Source organism: Callithrix jacchus, chromosome 17, assembly GCF_049354715.1.
Source record: "Callithrix jacchus isolate 240 chromosome 17, calJac240_pri, whole genome shotgun sequence".
NCBI lineage: Eukaryota > Metazoa > Chordata > Mammalia > Primates > Cebidae > Callithrix > Callithrix jacchus.
Window position 1 is genome coordinate 61,529,476 of NC_133518.1, and position 27,107 is coordinate 61,556,582.

At 39.6% G+C, this 27,107-nt stretch overlaps 1 protein-coding gene across 1 annotated transcript in view; it reads left to right on the forward strand.

Annotated features, from left to right (window-relative positions):
* Nucleotides 1-12,182: 12,182 nt before the first annotated feature.
* Nucleotides 12,183-27,107, forward strand: part of UBE2E2 (ubiquitin conjugating enzyme E2 E2) — a 389,452-nt gene continuing 374,527 nt past the window's right edge. Inside the window, exons 1-2 of the mRNA XM_035277851.3 lie at nt 12,183-12,343; nt 17,792-17,975. Of these exons, the coding sequence (XP_035133742.1) occupies nt 17,800-17,975 (176 nt within the window). The 5' untranslated portion in view covers nt 12,183-12,343; nt 17,792-17,799. The remainder of the gene's footprint in view (nt 12,344-17,791; nt 17,976-27,107) is intronic.

Consider the following 27,107-nt stretch of genomic DNA (forward strand, 5'->3'; position numbering starts at 1 on the left):
AAACTTTCCACTTCCCTATCAAGAAGTGAATTCCAATTCCCTTTTTTGTGTTAGCGTACTTCCTTGAGTACAACGTGGAGAAGTGACACTTATGTGACTTATGTGGCTAGATGAGAAAAGGCTTTCTATCTTCTGTCTGGTTTTCTTGGGATGCTTGTTTTTGGAACCCAATCACCATGCTGTGAGAAAGCCAAGTAGCCCATGGAAAGTCCTGGTGGGGAGGAATTGAGGACCCCACCCACAATTCCTGTTGAGATTCTAGCTGACAGCCAATACCACTTGCCAGCCATGTGAATAGCCATCTTGAAAAAGGTCTTCCAGCCTCTGTCGCACTGTTCCAAGTGACACTGTGTGGAGCAAAGATAAGCCATTTCCACTAAGCCCAGACCAAATTGTGGATTCATGGGCAAAATCAATGATTGTTGTTTAAACCATCAGGTTTTGGAGTGGTTTGTTATGTAGGAGAGATTCCCATAACAATATCCAAAGGTAAAAAGGTGTAAAGAAGGCTGATGTTTAAAAATATGACACAAACAAGGGCATGTTTATGTGTAACTCATCTAGTAGAAAAAAACATAAGATGGGACCTCGTGAGAATGTTGAATCTGAGATGTGGAGTGGAGGGAAAAAGTTTAGTAAACAAGCCATTAGTAGTGAAAATGTAATGAAGTTGTACTATATAGTCAACCATGCTTGGATCAATTATTGTTCATGACTCCAACAGTTTATAGATACAAATGTTAAGGCATTTATATAACAAAGTTTTCTTGCTGTAAAAAAGTAAATTCTTATTGAAAAGAAAATACTGGCCAGGCACAGTGGTTCATGCCTGTAATCCCAGTCCTTCCCATGTCTGTTTTGGGATGCCAAGGCTGGAAGAATGTTTGGGCCCAGGAATTCAACCAGTCTGGGAGACATAGAGAGATCCTGTCTCTACAAAAAATTTAAAAATTAGACAGGTATGGTATCACACACCTGTGGTCCCAGCCACTTGGGAGGCTGAGGCAGAAGGATCGCTTGAGCCCGAGGTTGAGGCTGCAGTGAGCCACATTCACCTCACTCCACTCCAGCCTAGGCAAAAGACTAAGATCTTGTCTCATTAAAACAAAACAAAACAAAAACTAATGATCTGCTATTGTGTGTATGCTATAGATTAAAGCCCCAGTAGACAATTTCCAAAAGAAATCCATTTACTGTTTTTACTACCAAAATGGAAACATGATATAATTTCGGATACAAATAAAAAACCCACACAAATTCTGTGGGAGATAAGTTCCCATATTCTCAGGACATAAAAGTACATAATTCTGAGCTATTATCAATACCCTTGTTTTTCTCCCTAAACACACATTTCTAAGAGAACCAACCAGGAGTTTCTGAAAGAGGTAAAATTTATGACTATTCTTTAAAGCTGACAACGTTATTTCCTACAAGTCTTAGGAGTGGTGGGTGCATGCAAATTTGAGAGATAAAGATTTAGAATACAGTGAATTGATATGTCAGGATTGTTCCCTGAACTTGTGGGCCTCTTGCATTTTTTTTTATTATTCTTTTGACACTAATCTAATGTTTGGTTGAAAAGCAATATCCCATGGCTCACACCTGTAATCCCAGCACTTTGGGAGGCTGAGGTGGGTGGATCACGAGGTCAAGAGATCGAGACCATCCTGGTCAACATGGTGAAACCCTGTCTCTACTAAAAATACAAAAAATTAGCTGGGTACGGTGGCCCGTGCCTGTAATCCCAGCTACTTAGGAGGCTGAGACAGGAGAATTGCCTGAACCCAGGAGGCGGAGGTTGCGGTGAGCTGAGATCATGCCATTGCACTCCAGTCTGGGTAACAAGAGCAAAACTCTGTCTCAAAAAAGAAAAAAAAAGAAAGAAAAGAAAAGCAATATCCCCATGGAGATGGGAATTTATATTACATTTAGCAGCTGGGAACGGAAGATTCCTGGGATGGGGATAGCTGGTGACAAACAGCTTCCTTCTGCTCTCAGCTGATCTGACTCCTCCTGGAATACTGTGTTGAGTTCCTGACACCATATTTTAGGAGAAACATGGACAAATAGGAGTGCATTTGGAAGAGAGTGCCTTAAATGGCGAGGAAATGCAAGCCACATCACATGAGGAACAAATGAAGAAAAAGAAGATATTAATTCAGGGAGTAACCAAGTAATGGGGACTATTCAACATTTTAAATAATAAAAGCTTTCCTGAAGAAGGGCTGTTGGCATTGTTCTGCAACTCCAAAAGCATATTAAGGGAAGAATTGGGAGGCAATTTTGGGGTGAAGAAAGTTAAAGTTGCCCAAAGATGGACTTGGCTATTAGAAGAAGTAGACAATCCCTGTCCCTGAAGATATTTAAGCAATTTTTTTTTTGAGACCGAGTCTTGCTCTGTTGCCCAGGCTGGAGTGCAGTGGTGGGATCTCGGCTCACTGCAACCTCTGCCTCCGGGGTTCAAGCAATTCTCCTGCTTTAGCCTCCCAAGTAGCTGGGACTACAGGCGTGTGCCACCACACCTCGCTAATTTTTTGTATTTTTAGTAGAGATGGGGTTTCACTGTGTTAGCTAGGATGGCCTCGATCTCCTGACCTCATGATCTGCCCACCTAGGCCTCCCAAAGTGTTGGGAATACAGGTGTGAGACACTGCACCTGGCCTCAAGCAATTTCTTTTTTAAGACAGAATTCTAAATTTGATGACAATTGGATTTGACATCCTGCAAGTTTTTTTCCACTACTGTCAGAGTTTTGGCATCCTTCAGAGACCCCCATATCATCACCTCTGGGAGTCACCAGGTATATTCTCATATATACTTATAAAACAGCCCCATTCGTTTTTTTCCACTTATTGCTCCCAGAAGTGGTAGCATTTCCTGAAGTTTCCAAAGCCTATCAAATCCCCGGAAGTAAGATGTTCTCTACCACTAGCTAAAAGGGGCCTATCTCACCCCCAACTGATTGGCCCCAAATAGTTCTGCACTGATGCCTCCCTGTGAAAAGCTGCATCACCAGCCAAGCCACTGATAGGGCTGGGGCTACTTCCCACTCTCTGTCAGTTCCCTCAACATGGCAATGCCTGACTTCTTCCCTTTTTGTGTGTGTTACACTGTGCAATTATCAAACAGATTTTGTGGGTATAAAGCTCTTAGTCCTTAGTCATAGACCTTCTTCCCTTGGACCATAAAAGTCTACAGGAGTTGAATTGGAATAATCAGAAAGCAACATATTTTATGACTTGCCTAAAATTGCTTTTATCCAGTGATGTGCTCATCAGCCTTAAGCAACCTTCTATGTCTCCAATCTCATTTTCCTTAGGATCATTCTTCTCAGGACAATCCTTGGCTCCTCATTTAACTATGCCACTCCTCCCTAAGGGCTTGCTCTACCACCCTCAATACATACCTGACATTCTGAATCCTAGGTTGAAACAAATTAGACTCATGCCTTTCCTTTTTCATTTTCCCCATCTGCCCTTCCTGCAAAATGATTCTGTGACTGAGGGCTAAGAGCAGAGAAAGAGAAAAATTAAAATAACAGATTAAAAAATGGTTCATGGAGGCCAGACGCAGTGGCTCATGCCTGTAATCCCAGCACTTTGGGAGACCTAGGTGGGCAGATCACTTGAGGTCAGGGGATCAAGACCTGCCTGGCCAATACAGGGAAACACTGTCTCTACCAAAAAATACAAAAATTAGCTGGGAGTGGTGTTGCACACCTGTAGTCCTGGCAGGTTGAGGCAGGAGAATCGCTTGAACTCAGGAGGTGAAGGTTGCATTGAGCCAGGATTGCACCACTGCACACCAGCCTGGGCAACAGAGTGAGACCCTGTCTCAAAGAAAAAGAAAAAGGGTTCATGGAAGGGGAAGGGTAAAGAATTATGTGATGTGTATGGCTTAATTAAAATTTGTGGGTGGAGCTTGAAAAATAATTCAGTGTGCTGTTTATACTGTAAACAGTATAATGGGAAGAAATGCCCTTGGAACTTAGCAGTAACAATGTAATTGGTCATTTGTCATAAAATTTTGCTGATGAAAATCTCATTCATAAATCAGAAAAAAATATACAATAGCTTGCTGATAGTATTTGCAAAACAATTTTTCATACTCATCCAATGCTAATTGTAAATTTTGGAAGTCAAATTAAAAATATATTGTATATACACTGAATAAAGATATTTACACATATACAATGTGGGTCAATTGATAATTTCCAACTTCCAAGGTAAGAGTAGCTTGTTACCAGTGTCCTTGGCAAAGTTATGCTGAGGATTGATGGAAGGGACAGTATATGTTTGCCCTCCACTCTAAACAAACAGAGAGATCAATGGGATTTAGCTCTTTCATCTGAACTTTCCTTAGAGGTAGTTGCACAACTCCTCAGGGATGTAGTTTTGGGGGAAAAGAAGTCAAAAGTTTGACTTCACATGTATTCTTCAAAGCATATTTCAGTAGGCCTCTTTCTCTTGCCTATACAACAGAGAGAAATGACAGGAACTAATACGAAAGCTAATCTGCTTCTCACCTGAAGCCTCTGAAGAAGAACTCAGGTATTTATTTTGGCTCTCTGAGACCAGTCTAATGCAAGTTGAGCCTGGTACAGGATTGAACATATCAACTATTAAGCAAATGGAAGAATTAGAGGCAGGATATCAGCTATAATCAGAAGCTCAAAGCTCAGAAGCTAGGTTAAAGCAGAGATGGTGAGTAACAGCATCTACCTTGGAGTGAAGCTCATTCCAGTTAGCAAGTCCAAGGTAGACAGAGCAGTGCAAAACTATTTTTGTGAATGTGGAGTTCTGATGACAAAGGGGCAAGAGGAATGTGCAGCTATGGAAATGCATGGCTTGGATCACTCTTCAAGAAAAAAATTGCCTATCTGCTGTAAGGAGTCCAGTTAGCTGCTGCCAAATGGCACCTCTTAATGCCCTCAGGACCCATTTTAGCTTTTGAATCAAGGACAAGCTCTCCTCAGGCATCCCAGCAAATGACTGAACATGATGGGAGCAGTAGAAACTGGCAATTTTTGCCCAGTGCTTATGGAAAATCTTTGCACTGAAACTTTCTGTTAGGTTAGACGAGTCTTCCTCAGTGCTGCACTTCAACATGAGGCTCTTCCTACATACTTCTTCCTCCTTTCTCTCTTTTCACAGATATCAAAACTGTATCATAGCCTGAAGGATTTCCTTACCTACTCCTGCTCCCTTTCACCTTTATCATTCATATATAAATACATACATTTCTTGTACATCTAACTGCATCTTGGTGCCTACTTCCTGGAGGATTCAGCCAATACAAGGGGGAATGCCAGTGTTCGAGTTTGGATCATAATCCAGAAAGACACAATCCCAGATACTATAATCCCAAATGTTGAAGCCCTGAAAGATCAACATCCTTAGACACAAGATGGGAAAATTTAGTAAGAAATGCTTGTGTTGCTGTACATCAAATAACAGAAGAATTTCAAAAAGAGCAGGGACAGATAGAAAATGATTGCAAATGTATTCTCTGAGGAGAGCTATGTCCCATCCCCCCAAAAAGCAGCTATTCTTTATGATGCAAGACTTCAAACTATAGTTAATGATTGTGAAAGTCAGCCAGCTCTTCTGAGACTTTATCTGTGCAATTACCTATAATCTATCCTTGTAACACACTGTTTCATATGTTGAATTTTCTTTGACTTCCTGGGGTCAAGCAATCTTCCCACCTCAGCCCCCTGAGTAGCTGGGATTATATGGGTGAGCCACTGCCTTTTTTTTCCCTTTTTTAAGCTTTTTTCCCACTATTTTAAATCATCAGCATTACTTTTTTTTTTTTTTTTTTTTTTTTTTACAATTTGCTATACTATGTTTTTCGTCTTTGGATCATTTCCAATACTAGAGGTATAAATTGTGTGTAGAGACTTTTAGAGAATTCTAATTTGTTTTATGCATTTTTTGCAAATTTGACTCCATAAGAGTGAATTAGCACAATGATGAATTGTATGTAAGCATTGTTCATGTATGTAAAGGCATCAAAACTTCCTCAATAAATAAAGAGATGCCTTTTTTTGTACATTTGATTTGCAAAAAGTAAAATTTCTTAAGATCTCAGCTCTTTGGACAATTGCATATGTGGTAGTAACCCACTGAGGTTTCTGATTGAACTCTTCAAAAGATTTAGGTATTTATCAAGGAATTTCAAGATGACCGCAATTATAAAGCTGGGTGCACTCACTTACCAACCATACTGATATGTTTACACATTCCCTTCTGACCTATTTCTTTATGAATATGGCGTGTCTGCTCATAATGGTGATACTCATGTGACTGTCATTAGCATACCTGAATGTTGCAAAAACATGTATGTTATTATTGCCCATTTTATTGTGTAAACTGACCTATGAAGTGCTCTGTTGTGTTTTTCTGTTTCTCAAATAAATCTCCCTTTTAAAATGTGTCAATAAATGTGTTTTACTTTTCGGAATTATATTTTTGAGATTTTGATCTTTCTGGGTTGTGATTTTCAGGATTTTGGATTTTAGGGATTTTGATCTTTGGGGATTTTTGGGATTATGGCATCTGGAATTGTGTCTTTTGAGATTACGATCAGCTTCCTCAGAATTTGAGGATACAACCTGACTAGAGCCAGGCTAGTAAGATAAATCTAGCCTCGACACTTGGCTTCTCCCTTGGTGCTGGATTTTCATTTGACCCTCGTTGGTGTATTAATCCCAGAGACTTTAAACAAATGGCTTACCTACAGAGTTCTCATCATAAGCCCTGGTCAAAAGAAAAACAGAATGACAGCAAAAGAGAAAAGAGTCTTTATTCTTCTTCATTCATATAAGTTGTGCCTTCCCCTGAATATATAATACTAAAAATCATTGAATTATATATTTTAAATTGGTGAATTGTATGGTCTATGAATTATATCTCAATAAAGCTGTTATTTAAAAATTGTGCACTTACTAGAAGGTAGTACTAAGATACATGTAAAAGAAAATAAAAGCAGTAAGATAATGATAGCCAAAAAAAAAAAAAAAATGTTTTCTCAGACTGGGCACAGTGGCTGACACCTATAATCCTAGCACCTTGGGAGGCTGAGATGGGTGGATCACTTGAGGTCAGGAGTTCGAACTGGTGAAACCCAACATGGTGAAACCTGACTCTACTAAAAATGCAAAACTTAGCTGAGCATGGTGGTGAGCACCTGTAGGTTAGATCCAGTAGTAGTCCCAGCTACTCAGGAGGATGAGGCAAGAGAATCATCTGAACCTGAGAGACGGAGGTTGCAGTGAGCCAAGACTGCACCACTACATTCCAACCTGGGCAACAGAGCAAGACTCCATCTAAAAAAAAAAAAATGAAAACCATTTTTTCATTTGGCCATATTTAAAGAGATTCCACATTTTTTCTTTATAGAGCCTGCAGAGAAGGCCAGAGGGTTCACGAAATACTGGAAAATATTCATTAGTATACTTTCTGAATTCACAAAAATTAGTAAAGAGATTATGTATTCCTTGAAATGGTTGTTGATATGAGTGACATGAAACAGTTACACCCATCTCCACAATTCTACAGTTTGGAGAGATGGCAACTGAAAAAGCAGGTATATTTATGAATTCAACAAAAGTTTCAGGGGTGCCTTTTCTTTTTACTAATTCTGCAAATGTGGAGGTAAAAAAGGCATGGTGTATGCCCTTCAGAAGTTCACAGCAAAGTAAAGAGTGTAGGCTTTTAAACAGTGTAAGATACAGGGAGACATGCTGTGTAGCTGACCTAGACTATTTGCAAGAGAAATTGGTAAACTCAAGTGAGAGAGTTACAGCTAAACTCGAGGGTGAGATGATCTCCCACTTATCAAAGCACCAGGAAGACTTGTAGCTCACACTTCTATTGTACTTACTTCGCTTCAAGTCTATTCAAGTTACATACATACCTTAACTCATTTAATCTTCCCTCTTACCCTAAGAATTGGCTATTTAAATAAGCCCCATTTGTAGGGGACAACTCTGAGGCAGTGAAAAGTTAAGCCACTTGTTCATGGTAACGTAAGACAGCAGTAGAGCCAGGATCTAGATAGCCCAGTTCCAAATCATCTCTGCAATGCCTAGGAAAGGCATCAACCTGGGCAAGGCTTTTCTGTTTCTTTCTAAGGTTTCTCCATGTTAAAGATATTTTTATTTATTGTACTAATAACATTATAATAACCACAACAAAGAAAACCTCAACTACAATCTCATTGCTCAACAAATCTCTGATTCTTTCCATTCTGTTTGGTTAGTCCTCTCTAGAGGTGATTGTTCCTTTCTTACTTCTGTGGTGTCTAAAGACAGCCCCTCAGAACCACCCTTCCTTTTATCCTGTCCTATGCAGTCTCTTGAGATCCTTTACTTATATTTCAGTACCTCCTTTGTAGTTCCTGGGAAATTGGGTACAATAGTCCATTTGAGGAGCGAGTGGGACTCCTTGCCCTGGGAGAACTACTATGACAGCAACATCCTTGATACATGGAGGACTTGAGGGGGAACTTCATCATTAGCGAGCAGAGAGCATGTTGTAGTAATCATCCATTGATGCATAACAAAATACCCTCAAAATTTAGTGGCTGAAAACAACAAACATTATCTCCAGGTTCCACAGTGGCTTAGCTGGGTGTTTCTGGCTCAAGGTCTTTCAAGACATTGCAGTTAAGATGCTGATCAGGGTTTCATTATCTGAAGGCTTAGCTAAAGCTGAAGGATCTACTTTCAAGCTCACACATGTGGATGTTAGCAGATCTTGTTTTCTAGTCACATGGGCCTCTCCATAGGGCTGCGCACAATATGACAGCAGAGAGAGACAGACAGAGAGAGAAAGAGAGAGAGCGGGGGGGGGGGGGGCGGAGAGAGTGCGCCAGCGTGTGCATAACCAAGATGGAAGCCTTAAACTAGTTTTGGAAGTGACATACCCTCCCTTCTCACAGCATTACATCAACCCTAGCATGATGTAGGAGGGGATTACATAAGGGTGTGAATACCAAGAGGCAGGGATCAGTGGGACATCTTGGAGACTGAGTACCATACTCAGGCAATGTCTAGGGGTGAGAGGAGCAGCTACAATTCTATGTTTGCATCTTAATTTACAAAAATGGCACCCCTTGACATTTTGCAGTGTACAATATATTCGATCATACATAGTGGTCCAGGTAGCAGCTCCTGAACAAGTGGGGAAGTCAGGGGAATTTGTCCTCAGTACTCTTCTATTCCCTGCTAGAATTTCATTTATTTATTTATGAAACAAACATTTTGTAAAGCATCTGGCTGTACCTCTGTGTTGGTGCTGAACTAGGTAGGTAATGGGGTCACAGTTCTAATGGAGTTTCAATTATTCTACACCAGTGTTGCCCTTAAGTATCCAAAACATTCAGGCTGACTACAGCCTCCCTCAAGCTAGACTGTATCTAACAGATCATTGCCTTCCACCCCATTCTCTCGGGGCTCTAATCTTTGGAAAACCTGAGCTAATATGACATTTCTTCCAAAGGGTATAATATAAATACATAACAACCCCTGATAACTGGGTGCCTAACAAGAACAGAAGCTGCTGAAACAAGCAGCAGGGCTCCACCAGTATAATACTTCTGCTAAAATTCAGCCCAGTTCCCCTGAGAGAGGTCTTTCCTATGAACCATCCAGTCAAACTGGAAAACTACTTACACATGAAATTGGCAGTGACAGCGTTTTAAGAAGGATCCTTCAAACAACATTCCCATTTGCCAATTCCAGGGGGTAAAATGTAGGCTCTAAATTAATGTCCAGAAATAAGAAATGTAAGAACGGAGTGAGTTCATTATGACAGACTGATGAATCAGAGCAGAAAATGTAAGGAAAATGAGCTATTTGTCTTGGAGACCAAGTTTGCACCACAGAAGAGAGAAATGGAGAAAATCAAATAAATATGTTTGTAACACTGAACTTACGGTAAAGTGTCCTTAGGTTCACAGACTCCATAGTCAAACTGCTGATTTCAAGTCCCAGCTCTGCTCCTCACTAACTATGTGACTGTGGGTAAGTGACTTAATCCCTCTGTACCTCAGTATTCTCATCTGTACAGTGCAGCTGATTGGATAAAATCAACTTCTGTGGTGGTTGTGACCTAGTTTAATTAAAGAGCTTGAGCATGCTGCCTAGTACAAATTAAGAACACGGTAAGTACTAATTATTATTACTGAAGAAATGAGAACAATATCTATTATGTCATCAGCTGAAAGAGACCAATTTCATCCACTCAATCATTCTATTGAATATATATAGCACTGAATCCTAGCACACGAAATCCTTTTTCTCAAGGTACATTTATGTGGGAGGACTGGGAGAGGGAGGAAAAAGAAAGCAGAAGAAGGGGGAAACTAATAAATAAGTAAAAACATATATATTATGTCAGGTGGTGATCATGGAGAAAAATAAAGCAGAGGATGTGGATAGGAAGTTCTGGGGGAGAAGTGGGAGGAATGTTCTAGAGATAGGAAATGGTAAGTGCACAGGTCTTGAGGCTAAGGAATGCTTGGTGTGTCCATAATAGCAAGGTTGGTGTGACTGAATGGAGATGAGGATGGAGTGAAATTGTACCACTTGAGGTCAGAGGGATCCTGGCTGGGAATGGTGGGCAGATCACGCCAGGCATGTATCCCTATCAGCTCTTTGGCTTTTGCTCTGTGACGGGAAGCCACTGGAATTGTTGAGGGGAGACATAATCTAATCTTTGTTTTAAAGGACAGTTGCTGTGTGTGGGTGTGAGGGAGGGAGGAGGCAGAGAGTGTGAGGTAGAAAGATCAGGTAGGCGATAATTATTGAGAGATGTTGGCTTGGACGAGGACATTAGCAGTGGGCAGGGGAGTGAGAAGGAGTGGACATTTTCACCATATATTTTTGAAAGCAGAGTCAACAGAATTTACTGAAGAATATGAGGCTGAGTGTAAAACAGAGAAGGTTCAGAGACAGGGGAAGTTCTGAGGACAAGAACTTTTCTCTTCTATTGAATGTCATATACCTACCACATAGACAGTGCCTGGTATCAATAAATATTCCTTGAATAAATGAAAAGAGTAATTTATTTGTACTAAACCCATTTTGAACTTAGTAAATAGCAGTTAAAACATCTACAATCAAATGAAGTGTTGTAGCAACCATAATTTCAGCAATTAAGCAGTGAAATGTCTTCCAATCCTTTCCTCCACAAAGATGGAAGTTTACTTTGCTGCATCCCATTGCCAACGACCCAGCACTCCAGTGGTAAGAGAGGCTAGAGGTGGGGGTGGGAGAAACTTCATGGAAGCTGAGTTTGCAAAGCAGGTACATACTTTTTTTTTAACGGTTATTTAGGGTGAGGAGTACAAGCGAACCTAATGTTCCTTCAGGCCACCTACAGCACTGCAACTGTTCCCACATACTTCAACTGGGCATGAAGACGGCTTCCCACTCACTCTGACAGTGTTGCACCCTGTACCCACCGCCCGTCTCTTCAATAACCCAGGGCTAAACGGCACGAAGATCCTCTCTACCGGCTGGTGTGCATTCTGGGCTAGGTCCAGCCAAAAGGCAGAAAGGCCTTCGTGCTGCAGTCTCGGGTGAAGAGACAGGCTCAGTCTGGACGAACTTTCCAGGCCATCGTGAAGTTTTCCCGTCTTGGGTGCATGCGGGCCCCACGCGTCTGCGAGTTTGGGTTAGTGTGTCCACAGGGTCAGTCCCGGTAGCTACTTCGCGAAAGCTTCGAGGCGAGTGTGAGGTCAAGGACTGCGGTGGATGGGTGTAAAAGGCCTCCTTGTCCCCCTGCCTGCACCGTCTGGGGGCAACCCCCAACCCCCGGCCAGCGTTTCCCTTTAACGCGCGTGACCGTCAAGGTCCTCTCGTCCCCCTCAGCCTCGGTTTCCCCCACTTCTCCCTGTCCTTGTCGTCCCTTCCCCGTGGGACGCCCCTCGCCCACCGCGCCACAGCCCGGCCTGCGCGAGGGACCCAGCTGTCACTTTACTTTTCCGCGCCGCCTCTTCACCCCCTCTCACGGCCGGCGGGGCAGCCCGCCGGGGCGCGCGCCCGCCCCCGCCCCCTCGCGGCCGCGCGCCGAAGGAGGAGGGGCGCGGGGAGGAGGGAGGCGCGCGGCGCCGCACGGCCGACGTGGGGCTCGCGCTCTCGCGGTCTCTCCCGGGCGGGCGCCCGGGCACGCGCAGTCGCGGGCGCGCGCGCGGACGGCCGGGCGGCGGCGGCTCCCAGAGGTGGTGGCTTCACTTTCCAGGACTCAGGGGCAGCCACAGCGACAGCCGCGGGCAGCAGCCTCAGGAGCCGGAGCTGGAACGGCCGGGGGCGGCGGCAGCGGCGGCGCTAAGGGTGAGTCCGGGCGGGCGCGAGCGCGGCGGGGACAGGCGTGGTCGGGTGCGTGGTGCGTGGGTCCGGCTTTCGGTGACTAGACGGTCCGCAGGGGACATCCCGTCCCTGGGGCCTCCCTAGGCTCCCCCCGCTCGCGCCTCAGCAGCTCTCTCCCCGGGCTTCGGCTTGAGCCCGCGACCTGCGCGGACACCCCCCTCAGGTATTCGCTCGGGCCGCGCCGGTGCCTCCCCTCCTCGGGCGTCCTCCCTCTCGCGGGCGTCCTCCCCACTTCCCCGACCTCCCCTCCGCGCCGCAGGTCTCTGCTTACACCACTGGCGTCCTAGTTCCCTCCTTCCTCGCTCCCCGTGCCCGGTTCTCTGCGCCCCCTCCCGCGAGCCTCCTGCCCCCGTTTCTCGCCCTTTCTACCCCTCCCCCTCTTTCCCATCCCCCCCCCTTCTGCCTCTTCACTCCCTGTCCTCCTTCTACCCCCTTCCGTTCTCAGTTCCCCATCCTTCCCCACCCTCCCAGCGCCTTCCTTCTCCTGGCCGCATCCTGGAACTAAGTCTTTGCAAAAGTACAGGATAAATGTCACGGTGGAAAGTGCCCGGCTTGATCTTTTGCTATTTTCCCTAATTGCATAATTGCTGCACATGGTGTCTCTCCTGGCGAGTGCCGGGTCTGGCGGCTCCGCCGCCGCACCCCGGTGGCCCGCCCGGAGAAGACCTTGTGGGGTATATTTGTGTGTGTCCTGGTGTGGGGTGTGTGTTGTATTGGTCTTTTGTGATGCCTGGCGCTTGTCACAGTTTGGAACCGAAGCCCATTTTTCTCTGGTCTCTTCTCTGCAGCTCCGCTGGCCTGGTTTGAAACTGGATTCCCTCTGTCCTCTTCCCCTTCTCCCTCCTCCACCCACTTCTCCCCCTCTCTTCTCTCCTCTCTCTGGTAATGTTTTGATCCTTTTGCCCTTTACCATTTCTAATGAAGATAAAGCGTGGCTTCTTGTGGCTTTTTTTTCCCACGACCAACCAGAAATGTCCAATCCATCTTCCGTTAAGGAAATTAAGGTCGCTTTAGAAAGACATCATCCTGTGCTCGGTGGCTGTTAGACCCATTTGCATGTTTCCAAGACTCGTCGTTTTGTATTGTGTGTTCTTGAGAGTCTATTCAAATATTTTTATTTAAAAGTACGAAAGGAAGTGCTAGGGTTTACCCTCAGATTGTCTCGCGGTTCAGAAAGATTTTACGCTCTTCTTAGTATTTAATCCCTGATTCTTTAAAAAGTGTGTTTCTAGATATGTGATAATTCAGTCAAGACTTTGTGAATCTAAATATTTGCCTTTACTACGACAATTTGAATGCACCTTGGCTCTTTGGAGTTCTGTATGTAGGCTGTTGCTTAAAATGGAGTGTTTTCATGTAATGTCATACCCCATTCTCTCTCTCCTGCTGCACCTTTTAACCTCAAATCAGGTGTTCCACTGTTATGTTCTGCATAAATGTCTTTGCAGTTAAATTTAAAGCTGGATATTGCTGTGTGCATATACTGTGTACTATTTTGTTTTATATTTTTGAAAAGTTTAGAAACGTGAGTAGGAAGACAAGATATATATGACAGAATTAAACGCTTTCCTGTTATAAAAGCTCAAGTGAACCCTTGTTTTGCAGTTTCGTACTAGTAGATACTGTTATAAGGCTTATCTGGATGGTAGTCTGAATTTATGGAATGACTGTAGTTGGCTTTATGTAGTCAGTGATACTTCAAGCCAAATCATTTCATTTTTATGGAACATGTGAGTTTCATTCACTGTATGTTGCTAATTTCCAGGACTGTAATTACAACATAGAGTACATAGCTAATACAGGTTTAGTTTGTGTTGAAGAAGGAACAGAAAGTAAGTCTCTTAAAATAGTTTTAGGAAGGACTACCTTACTATTTTATGTTTAAAAATCAAGTTTTACTTTGAGTTATGAAATAAGCATATTAATTTATATATCTCAGTATCTTTGAAACTATCATTGGAGAGTAACTCTTTGTTTCTACCCCTGGGATTTAAGTTTATCTTCCCTGTAGATTAGATAATCGGCTCAGATTAGCTGTTAGGAGTTTATTTTAAAATGCTAATTTAGAAGATAATGTTTAAAGAACTTTAAGTTAGGAATTTTTATTCATTTGTACTTTAGAGAGACATCAATTTTACACTTATGACTAATTAAAATGATTTATAGACTACTTTTTCTTCATGAAAATTTGTTTCACCTGAGTGGTACAACAATTTTTTTCTATACTTTTTCTGTAATCAAGTACTCAAAAAACAAACCCAGGAGAAATTCCTTTTATTAGTAATATTTGAAAAAGAGATGTGAAAACTATTTCTAAAAGTTCCCATAGTGGTTATCAGTGGCCTGAGATGGATTCATCATTTGTAGGTTAACATTTGGATGAAATAAGATATCTTAAGTCAAAAGTGGAAATAATTCTTTTCCTTAATGTAAAACTAGAAATTATGCCTCTTTTGGGGCATTTTTAATAGTATTTTTATTAGTTCTCTAGTGAGACTAATTTTTACTTCAGGCTTCCTTTGATATTTGGCAGTAGTTTATGAAATTTGGGTTTCACATTATGGCTCAGATCGTATCATTGAGTAATCTTTATAAGGAATTATGTAACTATGGCATTATTTGATAGTATGTAAATGCACATAAATAAGAATATTAAGAAGAATGTGTGGCTTTATAACTAATGTGATACACAACTGAAACTCTCAGCATAGTTTATTAAATCTTACTTTATTAAACTGAAGCTGCAGCCTCAGTGTAGAGAATATTATTTCATTGAGGTTCCCATATATTTGTCATGTAATGGATTGCTTGTGGTTTAAAATGTATAAAATGATGTCTCATTTCACAATTCTTAAGGTATTGCTGGCAGCATTTTGCTGTATCTGAGCACCTTTCCCTGAGTATTGTTCTCTTTTTCACTCCCATGCATGCCACCCTATCTGATATGCTATTATGTACATACTTTCAAGGTTTCAAACATCTGATAAAATTTAACTGAAAGAAGTAAGGTGAAAGAAAAACAATGTTAAATCCAAGAATAAGAATTTAGAGTGAAATAAAACTGAAAAAAAGCAAGAAATATGTTACGATTTTTAGAGCTAGCGGTGAAACATACTGATATAAAATTTCAGCATTCTATTAAGTGACTTTAGTGCTCATAAAAGATGTCACAGCTGTAGAGACTGATGCTCTTCATTTACAGAATAGGTAGAAAAGTAGTCAGCTTTTCCGTTAGTGTGTTTCAGAACTGTTGGGGCAGACCTGTTTTTGTTTGGCATGGGGAGCTGTTGTAGTTGAAGGGGTGCTGGTGGTGGTGTATGTGGTGTGTCAGTGAAAGCATTCACTGTTTTCTTTTGACTCTTTGCCTCTCTATGCTTCCTGATGCTTCCATTCTTTTCATTGCTTTCTGATTTGTCTTATAAAAATTTCAATCCATTAAAGATCCATGTTACAACATTGCTTTTGCTTAGAGCAAGCTACAAGTTAAATCTTTGTTAATGATGAATTTTAATTAGTGTCAAATAGCTATCTATTTGGACTAAATTATAGTAATTAAAATTTTTGCTTTATTTGAAGTATTTTTATGTATTCTTATTCTTGATCATATCAGAAACAGTTTTATTTGAACTTCTAATTTGATTAATCAAAAGAATCCATTTCAAAAGGAATTTGTTCAGTGTACCTATAATTTTTAAAGGTGTATTTTGTGTTAATGGTACTTGTTAAGCATAGGTAGTTTTGTTTTCAAAGAGGTGTCTGAGAAGGTAGCTATACAGTGCTCAAAGTGATTATTAGGTGATAAACCGTGGTAAGCACAAGGCCTTTTAGAGTCTGGACATAGGTTTTGTTGGTTCCGTTCTGGATTTGTCAGAATACTCTAAGCTAGTTAGCTCATAAGGGATGTATTCATAGTAATCAAACTCAGAAATTGATTATGATAGAATGGCAGTTGAGAAGAGATATTCCTTTTCACTTACAGGAATTGTGTCTGCTGTCTAGGTTATAACAGCTACCTAAATATCAAGGTATTTCGGAAATTGAGTTGGTAATCAGAGCTGCTCGGGGAGCATGAACTCAGAGGAGAGGGAATTTGAAAGCCTTGAGGAATATTTTAACCGGACTGTGAAAAAAAAAATTCTTCAGCGTCTCCATCTCTTATGAAAAATGGTTGCTTTAGTATACAGCTGAATCAATGCTGACACCATCATACGGTTCAGTTTTTATTTAGAATCATGCAGTCATGTAGACCTTTGTGTTCATCTGTTATTGCAAAGGTCACTTAAAATAATTTACTAGTTTGGAGAATTTTAACCATAACCCAGTGCTGAGGATGTACTGATTTGAATAGGGATTTTTAAGTGTCCACCCATTTTTCTGTTCCCACAGCTTTTTGTACAAACCTTCGTTTTAGTACTTAGCAAGTTGACTGGGCCAGGTTTTTCATAGTTGTAGGACCAAAGGGCTTAGCACAGCACCAGGTAGAGAGTAGACCCTTAATCATTTTTTTCCTATTTTTTATAACAGCATTATTATATGTAATTCATATACCATAAAATTTACCCTTTAAAAATGTAAAACTCTGTAGTTCTTAGAATATTTACAATTAGAATCATGCAATGTTACCATTATCTAATTTAAGAACATTTATATCACCCCAAAGGGAAGTATCATACCCATTAGCAGTCAATCCTCACTACTCTCCCTCCCCTCACTCCCTGGCAACCACTTACCCTCTTTATTTTTTTTATTAATTTTGTTTCCTTTGATACAGGGTATTACTCTGTCACTCAGGCTGGAATGCAGTGATAGTAATCTTTTTTTTTTTTTTTTGGTAGAGATTGAGTCCCACTATGTTGCCCAGGCTGTTCCTGCCTGGGCTTCCCAAAGCATTGGGGATTACAGGCATGAGATCTGCTTACTGAATTTTGTGTTTATGGATTTGCCTAGTCTGGACGTTTCATATAAATAGTCAAACAGTTTGTGGTCCTTTGTGGCTGGCTTCTTTCACTTACGATAATGTTTCAAGGTTCATCCATTTTGTAGCACGTAGACACTGTACTTCATTCTTTTTTATGGCTAATAGTACATTATGTGGATATACTACTACATTTTGTTTATCCATTCATCCCTTAGTGGATATTTGAGTTGTTTCCAATTTTGGTTATTATGAATAATGTCGCTGTGAACATTTCATGTATAAATTTTGTATGCTTTCATTTTACAATATACTTTGAATGGATGAAAGAAAAGTTATAGCAACTCTCAAAACTGCATTGTTTTGTAAATGACCAATTTATCCATTTTATATTGAGATTTACTTGTTTTCTTTGAGGCTCATTCTGTGTGTCATGGAAGTAGCGTACTGTAATTCTCCTCACAGCGGAATAAATGATTTTTGATTCTTTAATCTAGGATCTAAAATGTCCACTGAGGCACAAAGAGTTGATGACAGTCCAAGCACTAGTGGAGGAAGTTCCGATGGAGATCAACGTGAAAGTGTTCAGCAAGAACCAGAAAGAGAACAAGTTCAGCCCAAGAAAAAGGAGGGAAAAATATCCAGCAAAACCGCTGCTAAGTTGTCAACTAGTGCTAAAAGGTACCTCAGTTATTGTAACCTTTTTATTTTTGGTATCAGTTTATCATCTTAAGTTCTACTTTTCTTTTGCATTTAATCATTTTTTCCGGGATATTTAAGCCATGAACTTCATGGATTTTTCTTTCCCCTTACAGACGATCTTTTTTACATGGTTTTAACCATAGGGAACTTAAGTATTTAAAGTCAGTTAAATGGCATGGCAGATTCATAAAATACATATCCATAGTATGTTTGTGTTTTTGTGTATCATTAAGGAAGCATATACAGGATGTGCATGTAAAATTGCAGTGGTTTCATTTACAGTTACTTGACCATAAATTTTTTTTTCCTGTTCAGTAACACAGAATAGAGATTAAGAATCTATTGAAGTAGTTATTGAGTGAATGATAGTTTATTTTCCACTACTCTCAGTTGGTAAAGTCAGAAATGCTGACATTAGCAACAAGTGCATCTTGGTTTCATTACATTAGTCAGTGGGTCTGTCTTGATACACAGTTTCTCTTTCTCTAGAGGAATAGATGGATCTGGAAAGTAGGTATTTGAATGATTTTCTGTTGGTACATCAGTCTCTTAAGATAATTGACATGTCATTGGACTTAAAGGGAATCTGTTTTGATATTGTTACATTATAGAATATCTCTTGGAAAATAATTTGAAAGATAAATATAGTGTCTTTCCTGATTCTGTGATTTTATGTTCTTGCTTTGTTATTGTATGTTTTATATTGATCGAATAGGAAGTACAAATAAAAGTAGTCTAACTTTTAGGCATAGTGGAATGTCAGAATGTTGAATTACAGCTTTATATGTTATTGTATGATGTGGATTAAGGGGAACTCCTTTCTCAAAGATAAAAAAAAAAAACATTATTGGGCCAGGTGCAGTGGCTCAAGCCTGTAATCCCAGCACTTTAGGAGGCTGAGGTGGGTGGATCAAGAGGTCAATAGATTGAGACCATCATGGCCAACATGGTGAAACCCCCTCTCCACTAAAACAATACAAAAAAATTAGCTGGGCCTGATGGCGTGCACCTGTAGTCCTAGCTACCTGGAAGGCTGAGGCAGGAGAATTGCTTGAAACCAGAAAACAGAAGTTTCAGTGAGCCGGGATTGTACCACTGTACTGTAGCCTAGCGATACGGCGAGACTCTGCTTCAAAAAATAAAATAAAATAAAATAAAGCATTATTATAGTTTAGTAGACCTTGTTTCCCTTTGGCTTAGCCAATCAATAGGGTTGGAAAGAACCTTCTCAGATTCCTTGGTGAGAGATGTTGGAGGGATGGTGAAAGGTTATTTAAAGGTACTAGAGTATTCTGTTTCCCTTTCCTGGGAGTGTATTGCTGATCCCTGACCTCTATCGAAGGAGCTGTGTGAAAGCCCTGAATTTAAACTTTTAGTCCTGTATGCTAGAACATGCTAGGGTAGGGAAGAGGGCTCAGTTTGTTTTGCCATCACACCGCAAGTACGAGGGACTCAGCTACCTGACTCTTGTATTGCCTGACCACAACACAAATAAGCTGCTTAGAGGTGACCTGGGAAATGGAGGGTGGGGTTAGGATGGATAAAAAAGGTGGGGAATAGAGAAAATAGGACATTTAGATGAAAGGAGGAGGTTGATGTGGGTGGGTAGATGTTCAGGTACAGATCGTAATTACATGTAGTTTAGGAAAATCTAATTCAGTCCTGAGCGTCTTTAGTCTGTCAGAAAAGGGTAAGGACTGGTTGGCCAGGTCTGTGGGGAATAGGGTTCTGCTGGGCCTATGCTTTGTTCTATGACTGCTAGTTAGCAAAGTCACCTGTTTTGGAGAGGCTCTGCCTTTTCCCCTACCTGGGAGCACCACTATAAAATACCTCAGAATCATATTTCTTGGGTGATAAGTCAAAGACCAAATTCTGCTTATGAAAGATGTACTGCTTAAGAGTTTTTCAAGTATGTGGGTCTTCATTGTACTACAGTTATCTGTAGAAAGTATAGATTATGCAAACCTAATGATAGATTTCATGAGGGAAACATATAGAAGGTTTTTTTTTTTGCATTGTCAAAAAAATACGTCAGATCTAAGACCTAGTTTAGAGATAATGTATGTGCAGAGCCTAGAACAGTGCCTGATTGGCAGTAAATAGAAAGTGGTTGTATTACGTTGATCAAAGTAAGAAGTCTCTTTTGAGTTGTTGCTTCCTGGCTGAAAGAATCCCTCTGTTTGCAAATTCTTGTTAATCTGTGATTTTCAAATTGTGGTTCATGATCTTTCTCTAGAAAGATCTTCAGTTGGTTTTTGGGTGACAGTGTATGAAGTGATATAATAATTTACTATTTATTTTAAATATAAAAATGTGGCTTCACTACTGTTTTTTTTTGAGACGGAGACTCACTCCTGTCGTGCCGGCTGGAGTGGAGTGACACGATCTTGGCTTACTGCCACCTCCACCTCCCACGTTCAAGTGATTCTCCTTCCTCAGCCTCCTCAGTAGTTGGGATTACAGGCGTGCACCACCATGCCTGGCTAATTTTTGTATTTTTGGTAGAGATGGGGTTTTGCCATGTTGGCTAGGCTGGTCTTGAATTACTGACCTCAGGTGATCCACCTGCTTCAGCCTTTCAAAGTGCTAGGATTACAGGCGTGAGCCATCACACCTGGACCACTACTAATGTTTTAATTAAAAAAAATAATATTCTCCCCTCTCTCTTCCTCCAATTCAGTTGACAGTGAAGTTATTAGTTCTTTCCCATTTCTGCTTAAATTCTAAGCACTTAGGAAAAAACTTGGGAATTATGAGGGCAGAGGACTCCCCATCTTTTAGGTTCACTGTCATATCCGTAGTGCCTAGCAGAGTATGGTCACAATATTTATTTACTGATTGCCTTGGAACCCTGAGCTTATTATAGGAATTGGATTCATGAATATTAGGATCTTGGTACTAGTGTGTTCAGAAGATTAAAAGTTAGAGGTAGTTTCAAAATAACTTTTATTTCATACTTTTTGTTGATGATCATTTTTATTTAGATGAAAAGTCTTTCGCAAATAGTGTCATTTAATGAGTAGCATTGAAGAGCTTGAACTCTAGAGACAGGATCTACGTTTGAATCTAGGTTCTAGCATTTAGTAGCTGTAGCTCTGTGGTCTTTTCCTCTTTCTTTTTCTTGATTTTTTTTTTTGAGGCAGAGTCTTGCTCTGCCACCCAGGCTAGAGTGCAGTGGTATGATCTCCAATTCTTGGGCTCATTCAGTCCTGCATCAGCCTCCCAAGTAGCTGGGATTACAGCGATGTGGCACTTTTGAGGCAGAGTCTTGCTCTGTCTCCCAGGCTGCAGTGCAGTATATTATCTCCAACTCCTGGGATCACTTAGTCCTGTTGCCGCAGTCTCCCAAGTAGCTGGGATTACAGGGGTATGTCACCACACCAGGCTAAAGTTTTAATGTATATTTTGTTGGGATGAGAGTCTCACTATGTTGCCCAGGCTGGCCTTGAACTCGTGGTTGCAAGTGATCTCTCAAAGTGTTGGAATTACAGGCGTGAGCCACTGTGCCTAGCCTCTGCGATCCTGATGTATGATTACAGCTCTGAGCCTCAATTTCTTCTTTCTTAGAAGGAAGATGATAATGGTACACTCTTCACAAGTTTCTTGTGAGGACTAAATATGATAAAGCACTTATTTGGCACATAGTAAGCTCTCACAAATGCTGTCACTAATAGACTTAAAGTCTATAATGATATTTTTCAAGTCTATTTGGAACAAACTTTGGAAAAATGAGGTATATGTTAACCTTCAAGACCTTAATGCTATTGTTAAACTAGAAATACTGTAATTAAATGCATTTTGTAGTGACTTAGGACAAGTGCTTGCATGTAGGTGCTCAGTTACAATATGAAATATACTGTAATTGTAGAATTAATAATTGCTATAATATGGTAATTGTAGAATCAATAAGCTGGTTTAGAAATATGATTTCTTGAAAAATCTCACATTTGTGATATTACAGAATAGTGATATACAGAAAACATTTAAGTATTTAAACAGTAGTAGAATTTAATTTCTGTCTCGGAGTTAAGAGGAAAGATTACAGTTACATCTTTGATGCATTTTTGCTTTCCTTTGGCAAGAATTTGTTTCTTAAAAAATTGTCATGCTCTTATCACAGCCTGTTCTCTTGATATATCTATATCACTCTTGTTATATTTGCAAGTATGTGGTTGGACCATATTTGCAGTGACAGATTTAGATGATTTTGATTAAATTGACTAGTCAGTTCAATAAAACATCTATTTTGAGATCTTCATTGAATTTATTCTGCTGCTCTTTTTATGGGTTGACACATCTGTAAATGTGAATTTTAAATCATATTTATTCTAAATTAACTTTGTTGAGAATAGGCATGGTGATTTTATTTTTAGACACTCAATATGATACTGTTCAAGGTATAGTTTTTGGTTTTAGACTCTACCTTTTTCTTAGTTGAAAGATTAATTTTACTGTATTCCAGTTTGAACTTTTATTATATGGGCTCATCTAAGTTTGTTTTCCACATGAGAGTGAAATAGTACTTTTATAGATACTCTTTTTGTAATTACCATATTTTCTTCAATCTAAATGTACATTTTAAAACTTTTTAACGTTTCTGAAATTGGGACACATCTTAAAGTTGATGTGCACAATTATCGATGGTTTGTCTTAAAAATCAATGATCTTTTAGAGTCATAGATACACAGTATATACCACCATTCAGAATTAAACTCTAGACTTCTTATTTGCAATGGCAATGTGTTTTCTAAAGATGGCTTTGACATTTAAAAAAATTTTAATAATTAGTTACATGATGCTTTCTTGAGAATAAGTTCATTTTGGAAGGTTTCGCTAGGTGATTCAATTGATTAGAATAGGGTTTCTTAGGTGACTGAGGAATATAGTCTGTAAGGAAATACAGAAAGTTATCTAGATGAGATGAAGGGTTTTAAGAAATTACTGCTAAGAAATCACTTTGAATCTACATAGCCACACACTCGTGTTCTCCTTGGCTCTGAGTAAATTTTTGAATATCTTTAACCAAAATATATGTATGTGTGTGTTTTAAACATGTCAGTACACACACACTGCTTCATTTTTCTGAACCCTTACTCCAATATATTGATGTTCACATGAATGTTTCATATCTTCTCTGTTCTGTATAATTTTGGTACCACATTCTTCATTTAAGTCTGAATGAATCATGATTGTTATGATTCTACTCCCCCGCTATTTTTTTTAAAAAGCAAATAACAGTCCCACACAGTACTCTTATTGTACTCTTATCATTCATTCCTGGAACAGTTAAGGTATAAGGTGGAGTAATATATATTGAAATTTAATTTGTGTGTTGCTCCTTACTTGTCTCAGTAACAATGGGCAGTTGCTGACTTCTGCATCATACTAAGAGGTGGCACTGCTTTGTGGAAATTGGAAATTTAGGCAATTGTCCAGGTGATTTTTGTGTAAAATAATTTTGTCTTAAAAGTTCTGATGAGGAACGTCTTTTTGTTTGACGTAGCAAGACAATAATTCCCCATCTTTTACCTTACCAGTGTAAAATAATTAGCCTTAGATTTCCTTGTCTTTTAAATGGGGACTGATAAAACAGATAGAGAATTCTTTGAGTTTTATCTAATCACTTTTAATGGTAAAAGATCATCATGGGAAAGGTACACTATATGTGTGAATTATTGGTACTTTTCATTTTTCCTCATCCTAAGAGACAGTGCCTGAAATAGCTACCTTCCTTATCCCACTTGTCAAGGCTGAGAAACTTAATACATACTATGATCACAACTTTTGAGAGAATAGAATTGCTGTCATTGAAAACAGCAGGACATCTTACAACCGTTTAAATAGCAATTCTTAGTATAATTTTTTTCATTGACAGAAATATGACCATTTTAGGTAACAGTGGCTCAAAATATATTATAATGTATTGACTTACTGCTCAGACTTGTTGAATTTATCAGTAAATTGCTTTTTATATTGATAATGTAGACTTAAAGGAATCTGGAGTTGAAATTTTGTTACAGAATTATGTGACAGAAAATTATGATTTGCCAATTTTCTTTTCTCTTAGAAAAGAGGATCTTACTCTTGCCCAGGCTGGAGTATGTGGTATGATCATAGATCACTGTGGCCTCAAATTCCTGGGCTCAAGTGATCCTCCTGCCTTGGCCTCCTGAGAACTGGTACTATAAGCACGCACCAATATGACCAACAGTTTCCTGAATTTTTTGTAGAGAAGGGGTCTCACCATGTTGTTCAGGTTGGTCTTGAATTTCTGGCCTCAAGTGTTCATTTTGCATCTGCCTCCCAAAGCTCTGGGATTACAGGCCTAGCCACTGATACTGTGCCTGGACCAGGATTTGTGATTTTTTTTTTGAGACAGAGTTTTGCTCTTGTTACCCAGGCTGGAGTGCAATGGCGTGATCTCGGCTCACCGCACCCTCCGCCTCCTGGGATCAGGCAATTCTCCTGCCTCAGCCTCCCGAGTAGCTGGGATTACAGGCACACGCCACCATGCCCAGCTAAGTTTTTGTATTTTTAGTAGAGACGGGATTTCACTATGTTGACCAGGATGGTCTCGATCTCTCGACCTCGTGATCCACCCGCCTCAGCCTCCCAAAGTGCTGGGATTACAGGCATGAGCCACCACGCCCGGCCCATTTTTTTTTTTTTTAAACCAAAAGGGGTAGCATAAATATAAAGCAAGATGTGTTGTTTGAAAATTGCAAAGAAGTTTTTTTATGTTAAAAATAGTTTTCTTTGACAATTTAAGGATGCTTTTTAGAATGCTTATTCTTTTGGCTCTCTTAGTTTGAAAAGAATTTTTAAAAGTTTTTTATGTTTCTGATAACAAATTAAACAATACGCAGATTTTTAATGGAAAGCAGCAGTTTTTTATCCACCCTCCTCCCCTAATTCTCCCAATTCCATTCCCTTGAAGCAGACCCTTTAGCTGTCTTCGCTCTTATTCCTTCTGTTGGTTTTCTGCATAACTGTAAATAATACACCCATTTCTTGTTGAATTGTTAATTGAAATAATGTATTTTGATTCCCTGCTCTGAAATATGAAGATTTAGTTTGCTTACCTGTTCTCCCTTTCTTTTCCTTCCTCCCGGTTATGATAGTTAAAATTTTTTTAAAAAGATTATTTGTTGCCTTCATACTCTAAAAAATATATTTAAGCTTTGATTTCTTATTCCTACAAATAGTATTTTTTTTATTCTCTACTTTGTAAATTGGGGATATTAATATCATCTCCATCCACTTTTAGATGGTTTATATTAGCTATACTTAATTTTACATCTTCAATATTGATAACATTTACTTTATATAGTGCAACTAACAACCAATCTTCTATGCTTTGTTGGTCAGTAAAAGACCAATAAATTGTCTGTGTATTTATTATAACTGTAAATATTCAATGCCAGACAAAACAGCGTATTAGGATTAGATTAATTACAAGTCCAGTGTCAGGATCTCTGGGCTTCTCAATGAATCAGAGCATTTAGGCAAAATATATCAAATATTTCTCTCCCCACCCCACCCCCAGTGTCTGATACTTAATTAAAATTGTTTTACATTTTAGTTTGCTTCATATTTCACCTGTGATTTTCTTACATAGCATTATTTCTGATTACTTCCCCCAGTGCTCCCTTTAGTAGTCTGTTATATGCATATACTCTCTGCAGCCCCGTCTTGCCTGTCTCCATTTGTTTGATTTACACCCATCTGTTTTGTCTTGCAGAAATATATTGAAATTTCTCACTCATTGGTGACTACCACCCTTTTCTTTGCTGTTTATTCCTTTTTTGCATTTTCTGTATTCCACCTACCCACCCAGTGGAGTCCTGCATGACTGAGAGGTGAAAGTATGTCTTCTTAGTTTGCCATCTTTAACTGGACTTAGCTATTTAGTTTTGAAGTGTCTGTTGTATACTTTTGTGTGAAATCCATAAAATGTGTTCTCTTATATCTAATCTGTGAGACTTCTGTCATTTAAATATGGGCCATATATACCTTGTATGCTTCTAAATATATCACAGAATCTGTATTAGAAGAAAGTTATAGTGTGTTAAAGATAAAAGAGATCACAGAGTTTGTTCTAGTTAACCTCTGTTTTATAGAACAGAAAATGGAGGCACAGGGAGAGAGAGCAAACATGTGTGAGCAGTGTTCTTGCCCAGGCACTCAATTTAATAGCCTAGCAGAATTACAGTGAAATTTTTTTGACTTTGAATTTCTTAGCCTTACTCTGATTCCTAATGCCTCACCAACCTTGACTCACGTGGTTCAAAGAAGTGAAAATTATATTAGTAGCATGCAGTTTCTAGGGAAGTTGATACCAGTTCTGTTGGAGGGTTCCCATTTATTCTGGTAGTTTGTTTGTTGTCTTGAAAAAGGAGTAGAATGAAATTGTTTGAATGTAAATATTTTTGCTCAAATTCTTGTTTTTTAAAGATACTTTAATCAGTTATTATCCATATACTATCACAATAATTACCGGATAACAGGCGTCCAGCTGTTAATAACCCCATATTTAAAAACCAAGGCAAAGGAGAAGAAACAATTTTGAGAATTTTTTGGTAATTGATTTAACAAAGCCTACATTTAATAAGGTATGAATGATAGTTAAGGGATTGTTAACTATAGTCTTAGAAAACAGTGGTGCACTTTCAGCCTTTTTATACGTACATAAGATGTTAGATGCAGTTAAAAATAAAAGCGTGTAACATATGAGGATAGAGCAGGCTTAAAAAATTTTTGTTTTGCATGAAGCTCATGCAATGACATTAATTACTCATGTAATATTAGGATAGTTCTAGCAGATGAAATAGTGTTAAACTTCAGAGTCCCAACCTGCTCCAAATTAGAAGCTCCAGAAAGGAATCCCATATTCGTCTTGATGGCAGTTTCAGGTGTTGGAATGAGATCCTGAATCTTTTCTTTACCATTTGATTGTAACAGTCAGGATACCTGAATTTAACTTAATATCAGCTTTCCATCCTGTATGGGAATGCTCTAATACAAAACAGAAGTTAGAATGACCTATGAATGGTGTGGCAGAAATTTCCAGTTTTAGAAACTGGAAACAATTTCCAGTGCTGTCAGTGGTTC